The sequence below is a fragment of the Schistocerca serialis genome, chromosome 5, assembly GCF_023864345.2.
Source record: "Schistocerca serialis cubense isolate TAMUIC-IGC-003099 chromosome 5, iqSchSeri2.2, whole genome shotgun sequence".
In the NCBI taxonomy this organism is placed as follows: domain Eukaryota; kingdom Metazoa; phylum Arthropoda; class Insecta; order Orthoptera; family Acrididae; genus Schistocerca; species Schistocerca serialis.
This window is the reverse complement of record NC_064642.1, coordinates 312,923,311-312,939,057: the sequence shown is the minus strand read 5'-3', so window position 1 is coordinate 312,939,057 and position 15,747 is coordinate 312,923,311. Positions and strand designations below refer to the sequence as shown.

Here is a 15,747-nt window from a genome sequence, read left to right as displayed (position 1 = left end):
ACTCTCCAGCATTTTCTTTTCTCTCTGTTCCAGTAACCCATATCCCTTGTTTGCAGCATCTTGGTTAACTCCAGCATTATCATTCCTAACCCTTTCCTGTCTTGTTTCTACTTATTCCCACTCAGTGCCCCTTCTGTTTCCACACCCCTGACCACATCCAAGTTCATTACACACACCAGCCAGGCAGCAGCATCAAGAGACACAATTGATGCAGCTTTACTCTACAGTATAGAGTGGAACCTTGCATAACAAGCTACTTTGTTCCAGAATCTTACTTGTAGTGTGTCACACTCGTTAAGGGAAACAATTTATCCCATATAAATTAATGTAAAATACGATAATAGCTTCCATGCAGAAAAAGCACTAAAAGTTTTGTCTTAAATATGGTATTTATTCAAAGAATATTGCATGTACAATATTATGTACTTTCTATTATTCATGATACATAACTAATTCTTTTTTACTGGGAAGCTATCTATAGTCATTTGTTTCTAGACAGAGCATTATCAACAAATAAATTTGTAGTGCCTGTAGCCATTGCTTTATTGAGATGATGATTTTCAATGTACGATGAAATTGATTCCCGTGTTTTTAGCATTTCTCTTATTGCTCCAGAAGATTGCTGTTTTGCTCTTACCACTGCCTCCTCCTCCTCCTCCTCGTCCTCCTCCAAACTCGTCTTGACAACTTCCTGCTGTGAAATACACTGCAACTCCATAAGCTCTTTGGTGGTTATTTCTTGGCTGTGATCATCTGTAAACTCATTAATGTCATTGTTATCTACTTCTAGTGGCCGAAGACACAATCTCGTTGACTACAGGCTCCACAGGTACTGACTCATATGCCTCAGAGTGACATTTGACAACGCACTCAGGCCAAAGCTTTTTCCAATCGAAAGTGAGAGTTCTCATGGTAACCACTTTCCATGCTTTTTAAATCATCATGACGCAGGAAATGATGTTGAAGTGATATTTCCAAAACTCTTTGAGAGTGAGATTGGTACCTTCAGTCAACTCAAAGCAATGCTTGAAGAGTGGTATAGCGTAGAGCTTCTTAGAGTTAGAAATAATCTCCTGGTACATAGGCTGGAGTAATGGAGTGGTGTTAGGAGGCAGAAATTGGATCTTGATGAATTGAAATTCTTCAAGGAGGTGGTCTTGTAGGCTTGGAGAAAGGGCAGTAGCGGTGTCTATAACAAGCAAGACATAAAGTAGCAGATTCATCCCAAACAAACATCTTTTTCATCGAAGGACCAAAGACTTCATTGATCCCATCACAAAAAAGAGATCAGGTGTCACCCATCTCTTTAAACTTCTCGAACCAGTCACAGCTTTCTTTGAAACACTTCTTCGGATGCTGATGATCCTGGCATCGTCTTAATGAGATCAGCAAAAATCATTCCCACCTTCTCGCAAATGATATTCTTGTTGATATTGTCACCTTGAAATTGCTTTTCATTTGGCCATGTAAGGAGCAATCTTTTGGCATCGTCCAGAATACGAAACTGTTGTTTAGATTCTCTTGTCACTGCCTTTGAAAGGCGTCTGACTCCTTAATCTTCTCCTTGTTCTTGAGAATAGTGCACATAGTTGATATAGACCGATTCTATGTGCATGCTAAATCAGCAATGCTCTCACCATGTTCGCATTTTTTGATGACTATACGTTTAATTTCTAATGTTCTAATGTCATTTTCTTTCTCTTATGGTCATCTTCTTGTAGCTTTATCTTTGGGGACATTTCTATGAAAGTTATGAAAATTTGCACACAAAAAAACTACTGTGTGAACACGAGTTTAGAAAAAAGTGTGATAACAAGCTGCACTTAGATGGTAGCAGAAAGAGTGCTGAAAGCAGACTGCAGTATGTTCTAAATTGATGTTCATATGCTGCTTCCGACAGTGAAATGTGTTCATATCGTTGAATGTTTCCTCCACCGCATGCGAATGGCTGATGATGTCACACTAAATCATCATCTCTTGTTATGCAAAAGATCACTCATTAAGCGAGTCTTTTTACGATTTGTTTCGCTCAGTAGTGCGAATTGCTTGTTACGAGAGGTGCTCATTCAGTGAGATTCCACTGTAGTATTATTTCTGTAGATCCACAAATGGAGCTGCAAACATGTTGTCAACAGTCAACACCCCCCCCCCCTCCCTCCCCCTTGCTCTCTCTCTCTCTCTCTCTCTCACACACACACACACACACACACACACACACACACACACACACACACACACACCGGTGGTGGTGGTTGGGGGGGGGGGGGGGGGGGAGGCTTGTAAAGGACATGAAATAGGGAAAGTAGCAACAAAATAAGAGCGGATTAGATTAGGAAAGATGGGTCGTTGGAGGTGAAAGTAACTGTGTACAGAGGCCATTTGGGGATAGGTGTCTCTGGCGAAGAATTTAGAGGGGAAAGAACAAGCTAAAGAGTGCAGGGGCAAGGGCACAGCAATAGAAGGAAGAGAAAGAGATAGTAAAATAGTCCCATGAGTGAGTTAAGTTGGAATAGAAAAGAAACAGGGCGAGTGAGACGCTGGAGGAGGTGGGATTGTAAACCAAGTGATGGAAACAAGCTGGTGAAGACTAGGACCAGAGGAATAACAGCAGCAAAGTATGTCTAGACTGTGTCCCAGAGGGTATTTGTGGTACCATTATCTTTTCCCCTCTTCCCTGTTCCTTTTGTCAATAGTGCACCGAGAAGAGTGATTGTGATAAACCTACTGAATTTATCGTTGTAGTCATTTCGTGAGAAATGTGTGGGACGAAGTAATATGTTATCCCATTCTTCTTGAAAGTTATGCAAACCTCTCTGTGATGTATCTTCCCACAACAAAATGTACCACTCTTTGTTGCATCTCTCTCTCTCTCTCTCTCTCTCTCTTTCTCTTTCTTTCATCCCCCCACCCCCTCTTTCTCCCTCCCCCACCCCCTCTCCCCGTCCCCATCTCTCTCCCTCCCCACCCCTCCCCCCTCTCTGCCCCACCCCCCTCTCTGGCCCTCCCCACCCCACCCTCTCTCTTTCTCCCCCACCCCCTCCCTCCCCCTCTCTCTCTCCCTCCCCACCCTCCCCCCTCTCCCCCCCTCCTCCACCCCCTCCCCACCCCTCTTTCTCTCTCTCCATCCCCCTCCCTCTCCCTCTTAATCCAGCTAGATAATGGTCCTAGATTGATGAGCAGTACTTGAGAATCACTCAAACAAATGATCTGTAAACCACTTCTTTCATAGATGCACTAATACTTTCCATAAGCTTTTCTTAATGGATATCAGCTTGGGATCTGCTGTACCTATAATTTGTTTGACGCATTTATCCCATTTTATATTACTCCTATTGGTTTCTCCTAAATACTTTGTTAGTAACTGTTTCCAGTGATTTATCACTAATAGTGTAATTGAACAGTAGTTCATCATCATCCTCATCAGCTGTCTGACATCCTCAACTGGATTATGCCTCCTCTAATTTTTTCTGTTATACAAATCCATAGCTTGCATTTTTTTCTGATGTCATCTACCCACATTCATTAGAGAGTTCCGTGGGTCTTTACTTACATTGTGGAATCTTGCACAGAACTTCCATGATCAATGTACCATCCACTCGCCTGTATAAAAGTTTCAATCAGTTAATTTCAACCACCTACATTTCATTTTCATTACATTAATAATTACGCTTTTCACACCATTCTTTTACCTGATGTATTTATCCATTTTTCTCACAGTCCTAGTGATCCTCAACATTCCTGAATGAAACCCTCAGTTTCTGAATGGTTTTCATATTTTTAATCCATATTTTGCTGTTGTAAGTCAAAACTGATAAGTTGTTAACTTTATATTTCAGACATATTGCTTAGTCCTAAGGAACATGCCACCTACTAAATGCAGTGCAGGTCATTTTTACTTGCACTTATTATTACTATTATTATTATTATTATTATTATTATTTCTATTTTTCTCAGACCTTAGGTCTGGTTAAAAATGGAAAGTGACGCGGACCTTCATCAAGCGTGACTTCCTTTTAACTGTATGGTATATGTTACATTGTATTTAGGAACTTTCAGGTTATTGAACACGTATCAATAATTACAGATTTCTGTAGTTGTATATATACGTTTGGATGTAGCTGTATTGCACTGATGTACTGGTGGATATTGTGTGGTATGACTCCTGTAGTTGATAGTATAATTGGTATAACGTCAACTGTATCCTGATGCCACATGTCCTTGACTTCCTCAGCCAGTTGGATGTATTTTTCAATTTTTTTCTCCTGTTTTCTTCTGTATATTTGTTGTATTGGGTATGGATATTTCGATTAATTGTGTTAATTTCTTCTTTTTATTGGTGAGTATGATGTCAGGTTTGTTATGTGTTGTTGTTTTATCTGTTATAATGGTTCTGTTCCAGTATAATTTGTATTCATCATTCTCCAGTACATTTTGTGGTGCATACTTGTATGTGGGAACGTGTTGTTTTATTAGTTTATGTTGTATGGCAAGTTGTTGATGTATTATTTTTGCTACATTGTCATGTCTTCTGGGGTATTCTGTATTTGCTAGTATTGTACATCCACTTGTGATGTGATCTACTGTTTCTGTTTGCAAAGTCTGCATTTATCTGTTGTGGTATTGGGATCTTTAATAATATGCTTGCTGTAATATCTGGTGTTTATTGTTTGATCCTGTATTGCAATCATGAATCCTTCCGTCTCACTGTATATATTGCCTTTTCTTAGCCATGTGTTGGATGCGTCTTGATCGATGTGTGGCTGTGTTAGATGATACAGGTGCTTGCCATGTAGTGTTTTCTTTTTCCAATTTACTTTCTTCGTATCTGTTGATGTTATGTGATCTAAAGGGTTGTAGAAGTGGTTATGAAATTGCAGTGGTGTAGCTGATGTATTTATATGAGTGATTGCTTTGTGTATTTTGCTAGTTTCTGCTCGTTCTAGAAAGAATTTTCTTAAATTGTCTACCTGTCCATAATGTAGGTTTTTTATGTCGATGAATCCCCTTCCTCCTTACTTTCTGCTTAATGTGAATCTTTCTGTTGCTGAATGTATGTGATGTATTCTACATTTGTGGCATTGTGAGTGTGTAAGTGTATTGAGTGCTTCTAGGTCTGTGTTACTCCAAATGAGTAAGACAATATTGGTATAGCATAAGTATTTATAGCTTTTGTCTTGTTTCTTGATGTCAATTCTGTTTTCAGTATTTTTGTTAGTCTTTGTCTATATTTTTCTTTTAGTTCTTCTTTAATATTTGTATTATCTATTCCTATTTTTTGTCTGTATCCTAGATATTTATAGGCATCTGTTTTTTCCATCGCTTCTATGGAGTCACTGTGGTTATTCAATGTGTAATCTTCTTGTTTAGTTTGTTTTCCCTTGACTATACTATTTTTCTTCCATTTGTCTGTTCCAAAACCCATATTTATATCATTGCTGAATACTTCTGTTATCTTTAGTAATTGGTTGAGTTGTTGATTGGTTGCTGCCAGTAGTTTTAGATCATCCATGTATAGCAAATGTGTGATTTTGTGTGGGTATGTTCCAGTAATATTATATCCATAATTTGTATTATTTAGCATGTTGGATAGTGGGTTCAGAGCAAGACAGAACCAGAAAGGACTTAATGAGTCTCCTTGGTATATTCCACACTTAATCTGTATTGGCTGTGATGTGATATTATCTGAATTTGTTTGGATATTAAGTGTGGTTTTCCAGTTTTTCATTACTATGTTTAGGAACTGTATCAATTTAGGATCTACTTTGTATATTTCCAATATCTGTAGTAACCATGAGTGGGGTACACTATCAAAAGCTTTTTGGTAATCAATGTATGCGTAGTGTAGCGACCTTTGTTTAGTTTTAGCTTGATATGTCACCTCTGCATCTATTACCAGTTGCTCTTTACATCCTCGTGCTCCTTTGCAGCAGCCTTTTTGTTCTTGTTATTATTATTATTATTATTATTATTATTATTTGCACATTATTATTGTTATTATTATTATTGTTGTTGTTGTTGTTGTTGTTGTTGTTATTATTATTATTGTTGTTGTTGTTGTTATTCAGTCTATGTAAGCTTGCTCTCTTCGTGCCCTAAATACAGAAAAACTCCTCAGCCACTTCTGTGACTTCATTGTTAATTTTGTGCTAGTCTTATTATAATTGATATTCATGTACACTTTCAAACTTGCTCATTTAAGTTCTTCTATTTGTTCTTAATGTTTGTCTGTGCTAGGGGCAAACAGTACATTGCTATCACAAAACAAAGATGACTGTGGTATGTTCCATTAACAAACATTCATTCCTTGTTTTTCCAGCTTAAGGATCTGAAAGCTTGTTCTATGGTTGCCAATAATAGTGTTGGTGATAAACAATCTGGCTCCTCTTTCAGTTCTGCTTTTACCACAGCTGTAGCAGTGACAAATGTATTCCTCAGTGTACCAACATATGTTGAGTCACTGCCTTGTGTGTCAATGGCAGTTCGTACAGATTTTGTTGAGGCTTGGTTACAGATTTCTCAAAATCTATGGTTCACAGTGAAAATGGCAATTCATATTGCATAATCTATTCTACTACTTCATTCACAGCTTTCAAGTCGTCCATTGAACATTATCCACTTCTAAAACAGTTTATTACTTTGCCTGATTATAATCCAGGTTGTTTTTAAGAGGTTGATGATGATTTAGTCAATATCTTGTACGTTTTGGAGAGGAGGCTCATAGATCTACGGACTTGCCTTACCGAGTAAGTTAACACATTGGTTAGCACACTGGACTTGAATTCAGGGAGGTTCAGGTCTCCATTCAGTTATCCAGATTCAGGATTATGTTTTCTCCAGCTTTAATGTTTTGTATTGATGTGACATAAACTTAGAGTGCCTTATCAGTTCTTCAAACCCAGACACCTTGTATTACTTGTGGAATGGTATGGTTTCTGTTATTCGCTATCTGTTTTTATTATTCAGCTCTGGAACTATATACACATTTTAAAAAATCTTCGAATGAGTGTAAAATTTCCTCTGTTGTTGAAGTGGTTTCAGATCATTACATACTGTAAAGTTTCTTCGCTGTTGATGTTATTTTTAGTTCAGTTTCATCCTTGCAGTCATTTTATTTTTGTTTTCTTATAGAACAGTGTATTAAGAACAAAATCATTTTGTTTTCAGCATGTTTTACTAATTCATAACCTGTCATTATTGATTTCAAATCCAAAATTTTTCCCATTGATGAATCAGTCTTCAATATTTGTCCTACTCTATCATTAAAGTTCCCCATTGTGATCTGGTAGTGTATTTGTCATACATCAGTTTCTGTAATTCTTTGTACGTAGCCTCTACCTCCTCGTTAAAACCTATGCACATTGGTACATAGGCTTGTAGGATTCACATGTAATACCTTGTGTTTATTTTTAAAATAAGCATTGCTATTATGTCGGAGATTGCTTCAATATTTAATAAGTGTTTTTAATTTTCTCGTTTACAACAAAGATTACATTTGAATTTGCTCTCCATTCCGTATCTTTGTAAAAATAGCTATCCTGATTGTAGTTCTGTTTGGCCATTTCAGTTTTTATTATTATTATTATTATTGACTTCCGGTAATACATGCTTGTACCACTTTTGAGATTTTGCAACTCCACCAATATTTTTTCAGATCTTAAAATTCTGTGATTTATAGTCCTTCAATAAAATTAGTAGAAGTAGTTGTGTTTCCCACATCCATGTTATTGTCATTTAGTAATACTTAAAACAGCAGAGTTTGTCACAGGATAGCTGAGCATTTTATGTAGAATAAAGCCATTTCCCAAGTTCTTGCAGTCAACTACTACCAAATTTTTTCCACATAGGATGGAATACCAATACCCTAAGAATGTGCATGTGCCCACATGGTATCTGAACTCCCTGGCCATGGTGCATTAGCTTGGTAGGGACCAATAGTTTGGCAGGACACATGAACAGTGCTTAACCTAGTCAGAGCTATGCTCACAGCAATCTCAGCCCAGGTCTGAGTGCTTTTAAATCGTAGAGCATGCTATAGCATGTTGTTGTTGTGGTCTTCAGTCCTGAGACTGGTTTGGTGCAGCTCTCCATGCTACTCTATCATGTGCAAGCTTCTTCATCTCCCATTACTTACTGCAACCTACATCTTTCTGAATCTGCTTAGTGTATTCATCTCTTGGTCTCCCTCTACGATTTTTACCCTCCACGCTGCCCTCCAATTGGTGATCCCTTGATGCCTCAGAACATGTCCTACCAATCGGTCTCTTCTTCTCGTCAAGTTGTGCCACAAACTCCTCTTCTCCCCAATTCTATTCAGTACCTCCTCATTAGTTATGTGATCTACCCATCTAATCTTCAGCATTCTTCTGTAGCACCACATTTCGAAAGCTTCTATTCTCTTCTTGTCCAAACTAGTTATCGTCCACGTTTCACTTCCATACATGGCTACACTCCATACAAATACTTTCAACAACGATTTCCTGACACTTAAATCTATACTCGATGTTAACAAATTTTTCTTCTTCAGAAACGCTTTCCTTGCCATTGCCAGTCTACATTTTATATCCTCTCTACTAGCGTGACTAGTCAATAGTCAATATTCTGATCACGCAACAGCATACCTAATGTGAGTATTGTCATTTAGTAGTTAGTCATATGTAGCTTGTCAGGGGGCGGGACAAAGTTGTAGGCTTAAAATTTAAGTGATAGCATTCTAGAGACATAGCAGCGCTATTAATAATTAAAATTTTTCATGAATAGCTAGTATGTAATTAAATAATATGTAGGTTAAGTACTAAGCTGTTAGGCTAAGCCTAAGTTAATTTTATTAAATAATAAAATAATTTTATTGCATGCAAAAGAAACTCACATTTACATCAAACTAATAGGTCGAGGCCTTTTTACAGCATATCTCTTGATGACGTCATCAATAAAACTTTCTGTTGGCTTGTCATTCCCTTCAGTTGAAATCTTCACACAAGCTTGGAGCGTTTCCTGACCCATCCTATTCCTTAATTTTGTCATCACCCTGTTCATTGTACTAAATGACCTTTCCACACTGCAAGTCGGATCGGGAATGCACAGTACACATTCAGCGAGTGTCCGTAGTGCTTCGTAGCAAATGTCGGCTCTCAGAATGAAAGAAGCAGCATCAGAAGATGTATCGTCTAATTTATTACTTACAACGTACCTAAAAGAATGCAAGTCCGCAATAACAGCGTCGACGTTTGTAAGTCCCACAATCAAGCACTGTTCTTTACAGTCATTTTCACTAAACTCTAGAAATTTTTAAAACTTTCAAAATGTGCACTTACTTCTATCACTTTTGTTGCCTTGTCATCGAACCGTTGCTCAATTTCATCAATAATACTTTTAACAAATTTCCTTGCGCTTTTCATAGCTTGAATCTGCTCTTCTATGTTCTTGGATAGCACACCTTTAACCTCTGTTGCGTCCTCCTGCAGTTTTTTTAATTTTATTAAGAGTTTCATTTTCTGCACTATTTCCATCGCAGTCATAAAGACAGTCAATGTGTCTTAAATGTTTCAGAGTTCCAGAAACAAGCAGAGGGATTTGTGAAATTTTAAGTGATTGTCTCTGCAAACCTTTACATAAGTTTGAGACTGTATTTAATGTATGGTATAAAATCACTAAACCTACAATGAAATTGGAATTCATCATTTCTAACTAGATTCCTCCAGCTAAACTTGTTAAATCCGCGCCGTCCTCGTGTACATGTTCACATGCCATTATAATGGACTAGTAGGTTAGGAAAATAGCATGAACTGTGCGATAGGTGCTTAACCATCGGATGTCAACAGCTTTGGGTATTTTTAAAACAGGTTGCTCTAAAGCACACTGAATTTCATGCAAAGCATTTTCTCATTTGGAATAACCATGAAAAAGTTTGTGAGTATCTTTAACGACATGTAATGTGTGTTTTATAATGGGGTGTTTATTTCTAGAGTTGGTGGCAGCAGTTGACAAAACATGTGCTCTACAGTGAATGTATGGCAGCTTAAGGCCCTTCCTCTCTGACAACCGAGCGTGGGCTCCTGAGATAGAACCACTAAAATTAGCAGCACCGTTGAAAGAACAAGATAATAATCTGTAGTAAGAAAGTTTTCTTTAGTATCAATTGCTGTAAATATGGATTCAGCTGAACTGCTTTTCAGCTCAACCTTTCCTTCACTGCAAACGATGGAGACAGTACAACATATCGAACTACTAAAACAGTTCACTTTGGTTGGAAACATTTGTAGATTCGTCTGCCATTAATGAAAATACTTGTCATGGAGAAGTGTTTCATCTTGAAAGTCTAAAGACTCTCCCAAAGAAGTCAACAATTCTGACGTAGTATACTTACTAAGATATGTGGACCTTTCGCTCTGAAATTTTAACCACTTTTCAATATTAATGTCGCTTTTCAGTACTACCTTACGAATTACAGGTTCATATTTTGTTGTGTGGGGTATTTCTTCCTTACTAAGGAAATACAGACTTCGAATTAATGATGACAATGCTTGGCGGTTTAAAGCTTTTTCATTTACATTTTGTTTAAATATCTGTGTATGAATTAGAGCGTTTAATCCCTGTAATCTACAATTTTCAAGTGCAACGGCTCTTGCATGTTTTTCTGGTTTGGTGTGCTTCTCTAATTTGCCTGTGCTTCCGGTAGCATTTCTAAATTTAGTGAAAGGTACAGAAATTAACACTCCTCCTGTTTTCTGTAGAGCTTTGATATCGTTTTTTAAATGCATTTCACACAATTTGCAGAAAGCCCCACCCCGCTCGTGATCAAAGTACAGCCAATTGTACTTACACTCCCATTTTTGCTGATACTTAATCTCGCGTTCAATACTTTGTTTAGTATTGCAATTTGCGGATGGACCAGAAATAGCACATTTATCGTTTGAAAACTGTGGAAGGGAAACTGAAGACTTGGTAGACCTATGCAATTCATCGTCACAATCACTAGCACTTCTTTCAGTAGACTCGCACTCATCTTTGTCTTTTGCAATACACTGTCTTTTATTAGAAAAGAAAGAATTTAAAGTTTGTATGCATGCAGTACACTACCTAATCACATCACTCTTCCATAGTAACCTGTCAACTGACTGTTTCAACCTTACAACAGTTTCAACAATGCATTGAGTTTTTATACAGTGAAAGCTTAGATTATACTTGTAGAGTAGCGTTGCCAAACATCCCACTCATGGTGGAATGTATGGCTTCTTTAGGCAAAAATTGTGTATCCACATTGACACTGCGAAAATCATTGTCAAGTGTACACAGATATTTGGTTTGAGCTTTGGACTCATCGATTAGGAAAAATCTATATGGTTATTAAATCTTGGAAATATTCCCAGTAATGCAATAAAAAAATTAAAACAATCTTTTATAATGTCAGATGCTACTTCCAATTCCGTAGCAATACCTGGGGACAAGTTCTGCGACATCAGGTTTATTCTAAGGGCAAATAAAGTATAAATACGAGTGTCAGATAAGAATAAAGTTTGCAGCAAGGGTGGGCTGCGTAGCTAAGGGATTAGCTTACACGTTAGGCTGATTGGAGGTGCAGTGAGGGAAGACATGAGAGAGGAAAGGCTGACTTATTCCACAATCGGCGCTGCCAACACACCTTGCAACGCTTAGCTTTACTGCACACTTATTATACAGCAACTGCTAATTTGTTGGTGTTGTCAATAATAATAATAATAATAATAATAAAAACAGAACACTCGACGCTAAGTGTTCCAAACCGAACCGATAAGCAACGAAACCAAACTATAGGGACCCAGCCACCACCTATTGTGTTACACATTCATTTTGCTTGTAAAAACTGCATCTCATTACAACTTCTCCATAGTTGACTCCAAACTTTGTTAGCAACAGCAGCTGGCGTAGTTTAAATTTTGTCACAACGGTACAAGTTAACAGACCAGGTGATAATTTCTATGTTTCACCACAACTATAGATATGAATTTCTCAGGGGGATTTCCAATTTCTGAATTTCTGGGGGGGGGGGGGGGGGGGCGACTTTCCCTGAATTCATCACTGAGTGTGGGCAAGGTAGTGTATCCCTTTTACTTTTCTCTGTGTCTTCTGGCAGTACTGTAGGTTTTGCTTCTTAAAGTAAGTGCTGTCAATCAACTCTGTTCATAATTTATTAGTTTTATGGGTTACTTTTTTCTTTGCTACAGTTAAATTCCATATAAGTGCATTGTTTGAAGTTTTATAAAAGCTCATCAGATTTCATTCAGTACATTCTGACTTGTATTAGTTTTAACAACAAACAAAGGAAACTACATTCAGAACTTTCTGTAATGCATCTTGAATTGTACTGTAACTAAGCACCAGAAATCTGTTAGAGTGAAAACAAGGCATCCCTTAGCAGCTCCCTTGTATTTTGTTGGATGTGTTTCCAAGTTTTGTGTGTCAAATAAATTTACTGTTATTGATTTTCATTTAGATCCTGTGTTATACATTTGTGAATGATTTTTGATGTTTTCTAATCAGATTCTCATGAGACATAAAATGCCTTTATTTGAGTATCTGAGAGCTAAATTTACCACATATATGTTGCACTCTGTCATAAGTCAGACAAAACTTTAATCGTCTGCACCACCCCACTCAGTGTCCCTTTTTGTCTGACCTGATGCATGTGTCCCATATAGTTAAGCAATATTCAAGTACGAGCTGTTCAAGTGTTCCATACGCATCTCTATTGTAGAGAAACTAGTTTCCCAATATCCTACCTGTGAGTCATAGTCCCCCATTAGTTTTACCTAAGCTTTCGAAATGTGGTGCTACAGAAGAATCCTGAAGATTAAATGGGTAGATCACATAACTAATGAGGAGGTATTGAATAGAATTGGGGAGAAGAGGAGTTTGTGGCACAACTTGACTGAAGAAGGAATCGGTTGGTAGGACATGTTCTGAGGCATCAAGGATCATCAATTTGGTATTGGAGGGCAGCATGGAGCGTAAAACTCATAGAGGGAGACCAAGAGATGAATACACTAAGCAGATTCAGAAGGATGTAGGTTGCAGTAGGTATTGGGAGATGATGAAGCTTGCACAGGATAGAGTAGCATGGAGAGCTGCATCAAACCAGTCTCTGGACTGAAGACCATAACACCAACAACTGTGTCTGTTTGGTTATACCGCTTCATAGCAGTACCTATTGCTATTCCCAGAACCTTGTATGATGTGAATTGACACTACATATGACAAATTAATCCTGCAGTCAAGGAATACTAGGCATTTAGTTTAATGAGATGTGCAATTTCGTTTTTCTCTAGAGCTGTTTTTTAACGTGGATACTGCTGTATATTGTGACTTAAATACAGTATACTTGGATGTTTAATTTGCCAAACCTTCTTATATTCACAGGAAGATACATATGAAGCAGGTATAGCAAATGACATGCTCGAACTTGAACGGCGCTGGGAGTACGAGCTAGAGGAGCAGGAGAAGAGGTGGTCCAGTGAAGAAGAGTCAGGAAAAAAGTAGATCTAAATAGTCTCATTGTCAGAGATGATATTTATTATCAACCCAATGGGTTCAGACTTGTATTAATACCAGGATATCCTGAAAGTGAAAATTCGTATATAAATTATTATATTACAGTTGCTGATGGAAAAAATAAAGTTTTCTAATAAAGTTATTTTTAAAATGATCGTGCTTTAGTTCTGTAAGGCAGTGACTGCTGCTGTTGTTCAGTTTATAAAACAGCATTAGCAACACACTATAGCTCTCTTAAATATATAAATAAATAAATAAATATATATATATATATATATATTGTTTATGATCACCTGAAACATTGAGGAGGGGAAATGTTTGCTATCATTCTTCTGACAGGCAGAGGCAAAAGCAGAAGTGTAGAATTAAATGTTTAAATTATTATAATAATTGCTTCAGAAGAGCACTAGTATGTGAAGTAGAGTTTAAATTTGTGTACTGTGAATGGATGGATGAGGTGGAACGAATAAGTAGAACCATTGTGTTTGAAAATTAAGAGAAAAGAAATATTGTGCTACAGGATAGCAACCTAGTTAGGATATTTAGAATGGCTTGCAGGATGAAAATGAATGGTAAGGGAAGGATGTGAACAGCATGGTACATATAAAATCAGTCAGTTTTTTCGATGAGCACCCAAATGACACAGCTGACATCATGAATGTTTTTCTATTTTTCATTTCATTTTTTATAGTTTTGTTTCTTTTCACATTTTCTGACATTTCTGTTTTTCTCAAGCTCTCCATTATCCTTCATCCATTCTATCTTCTTTTCTTGTGGATTGTTCTCTTCACTATGCACATCCCACATTCAGTTTGACCATTCACAAAGTTTCTGTCTGTCTTCTCCCTCCCACCCTGTCCCCCCCTTTTTCTCTCTTCTCATGGCCTTTTAAAAACTTGTCGATGAAATTCACTGATCTCTACATTGTAGGCTTTCTGTAACAAGTTCTTTGTATTAGGTATAAGGAAATGTCATGATTTTATGTGTTTTTAATATTTGACCAATCTTAAACTTGCCTGACAGTCGAATGATTGTTTAGTATTTTTCCTCCTATATATTAAAAATATAAGTATGTGATTATGTAGATATACCAGCTTGTGAATCCATTTGTTGATATGAGTGTTATGAATTACAGTATTGTCTTATATGAAGAACTTATGATACTGTAGCACCTTGCTAAGTGATCCAAGTAGTCTTAAAAATATTTTTGACTTAGCAGTTTTATGACGTAGAAAACCAGATTTCAAAGTTATTTTTGAATAAAAATGAATTTAGTTTTCTACACATTCATTTGTATGTTTTGTAAATGTGAACTATAGGTGCAAGCATTTAGGTATTTCAGTGATATGCTTGCACATTTCCATTTTGTTTATAACAAAGACTTTATTGTTATAATTGCTACATAACATCAAAATTACATAAGTGAAGCTATCTTCCAGTTTTAATGGGAGCATTTACACGTTATCCTACAGAAACTGTAATTGTATAAAGAGAGTAGCAAAAGTAGTACTGAGAAGAAATTATTGAATGTTAATGTGAGTATAGTTTATTCGTAATTACATTTAGAGCAGAACCTAGGACAGCTCAAGCTGTCTGAATCAGGGCACCAAGTATGTGTGAGCTTATAAAAGAGATAACATCAAAATCCCATATAATTAATGTGGCAAATAAAAGCAGTGTGTATTATCCTGTATTGTGGAACTGTGCTGCTTCTTCCATGGGTGATATTTTTTCACTGTACCTTATTGGTGTTTTGCTATCTGTTTTTAATATATTTTGCTGCTGATGAATCCATTTGTTAGAAATGACAAAACTTTGTGCTTTGTCGTCATTTGTGTCAGTGCACAGTTAGAATCCACATTGCATTTAAATCCTGTGTGGTTGACATGAATGAATTTCATTGAATTGAGCTTCAAATTTCCCATTTTCAGAAACCATTGTAACTCATTATCATTGATATTCATATATTTTTATCTGGTGGTGGAAAATCTTAGGTTGAAAGCAAATCGTGGAAGGAACAAAGGTAGCAGCTCACAATACAGCTAAGATGTAGAATGGTTGGTAGACATATAAATAAAATTTAAAATATTGATAAGCTTTCAGTGTTCCTCAGAGGCAACTACTATAATCAGGCGAACAGAACAGAACAGAACACATGAAGAGAGACTGTATGGAATCTTAACATTTTCAGTACTGTTTATGTGTCTACTAGCCACTCAAGCC

The 15,747-nt window shown here is 37.0% G+C and overlaps 1 protein-coding gene across 1 annotated transcript in view; it reads left to right on the top strand.

Annotated features, from left to right (window-relative positions):
- LOC126480868 (roquin-1) overlaps positions 1-13,647 on the top strand; it is a 231,080-nt gene extending 217,433 nt beyond the window's left edge. The window contains exon 18 of the mRNA XM_050104246.1: positions 13,393-13,647. Within this exon, the coding sequence (XP_049960203.1) occupies positions 13,393-13,512 (120 nt within the window). The 3' untranslated portion in view covers positions 13,513-13,647. The remainder of the gene's footprint in view (positions 1-13,392) is intronic.
- The last annotated feature ends 2,100 nt before the right edge of the window (positions 13,648-15,747 follow it).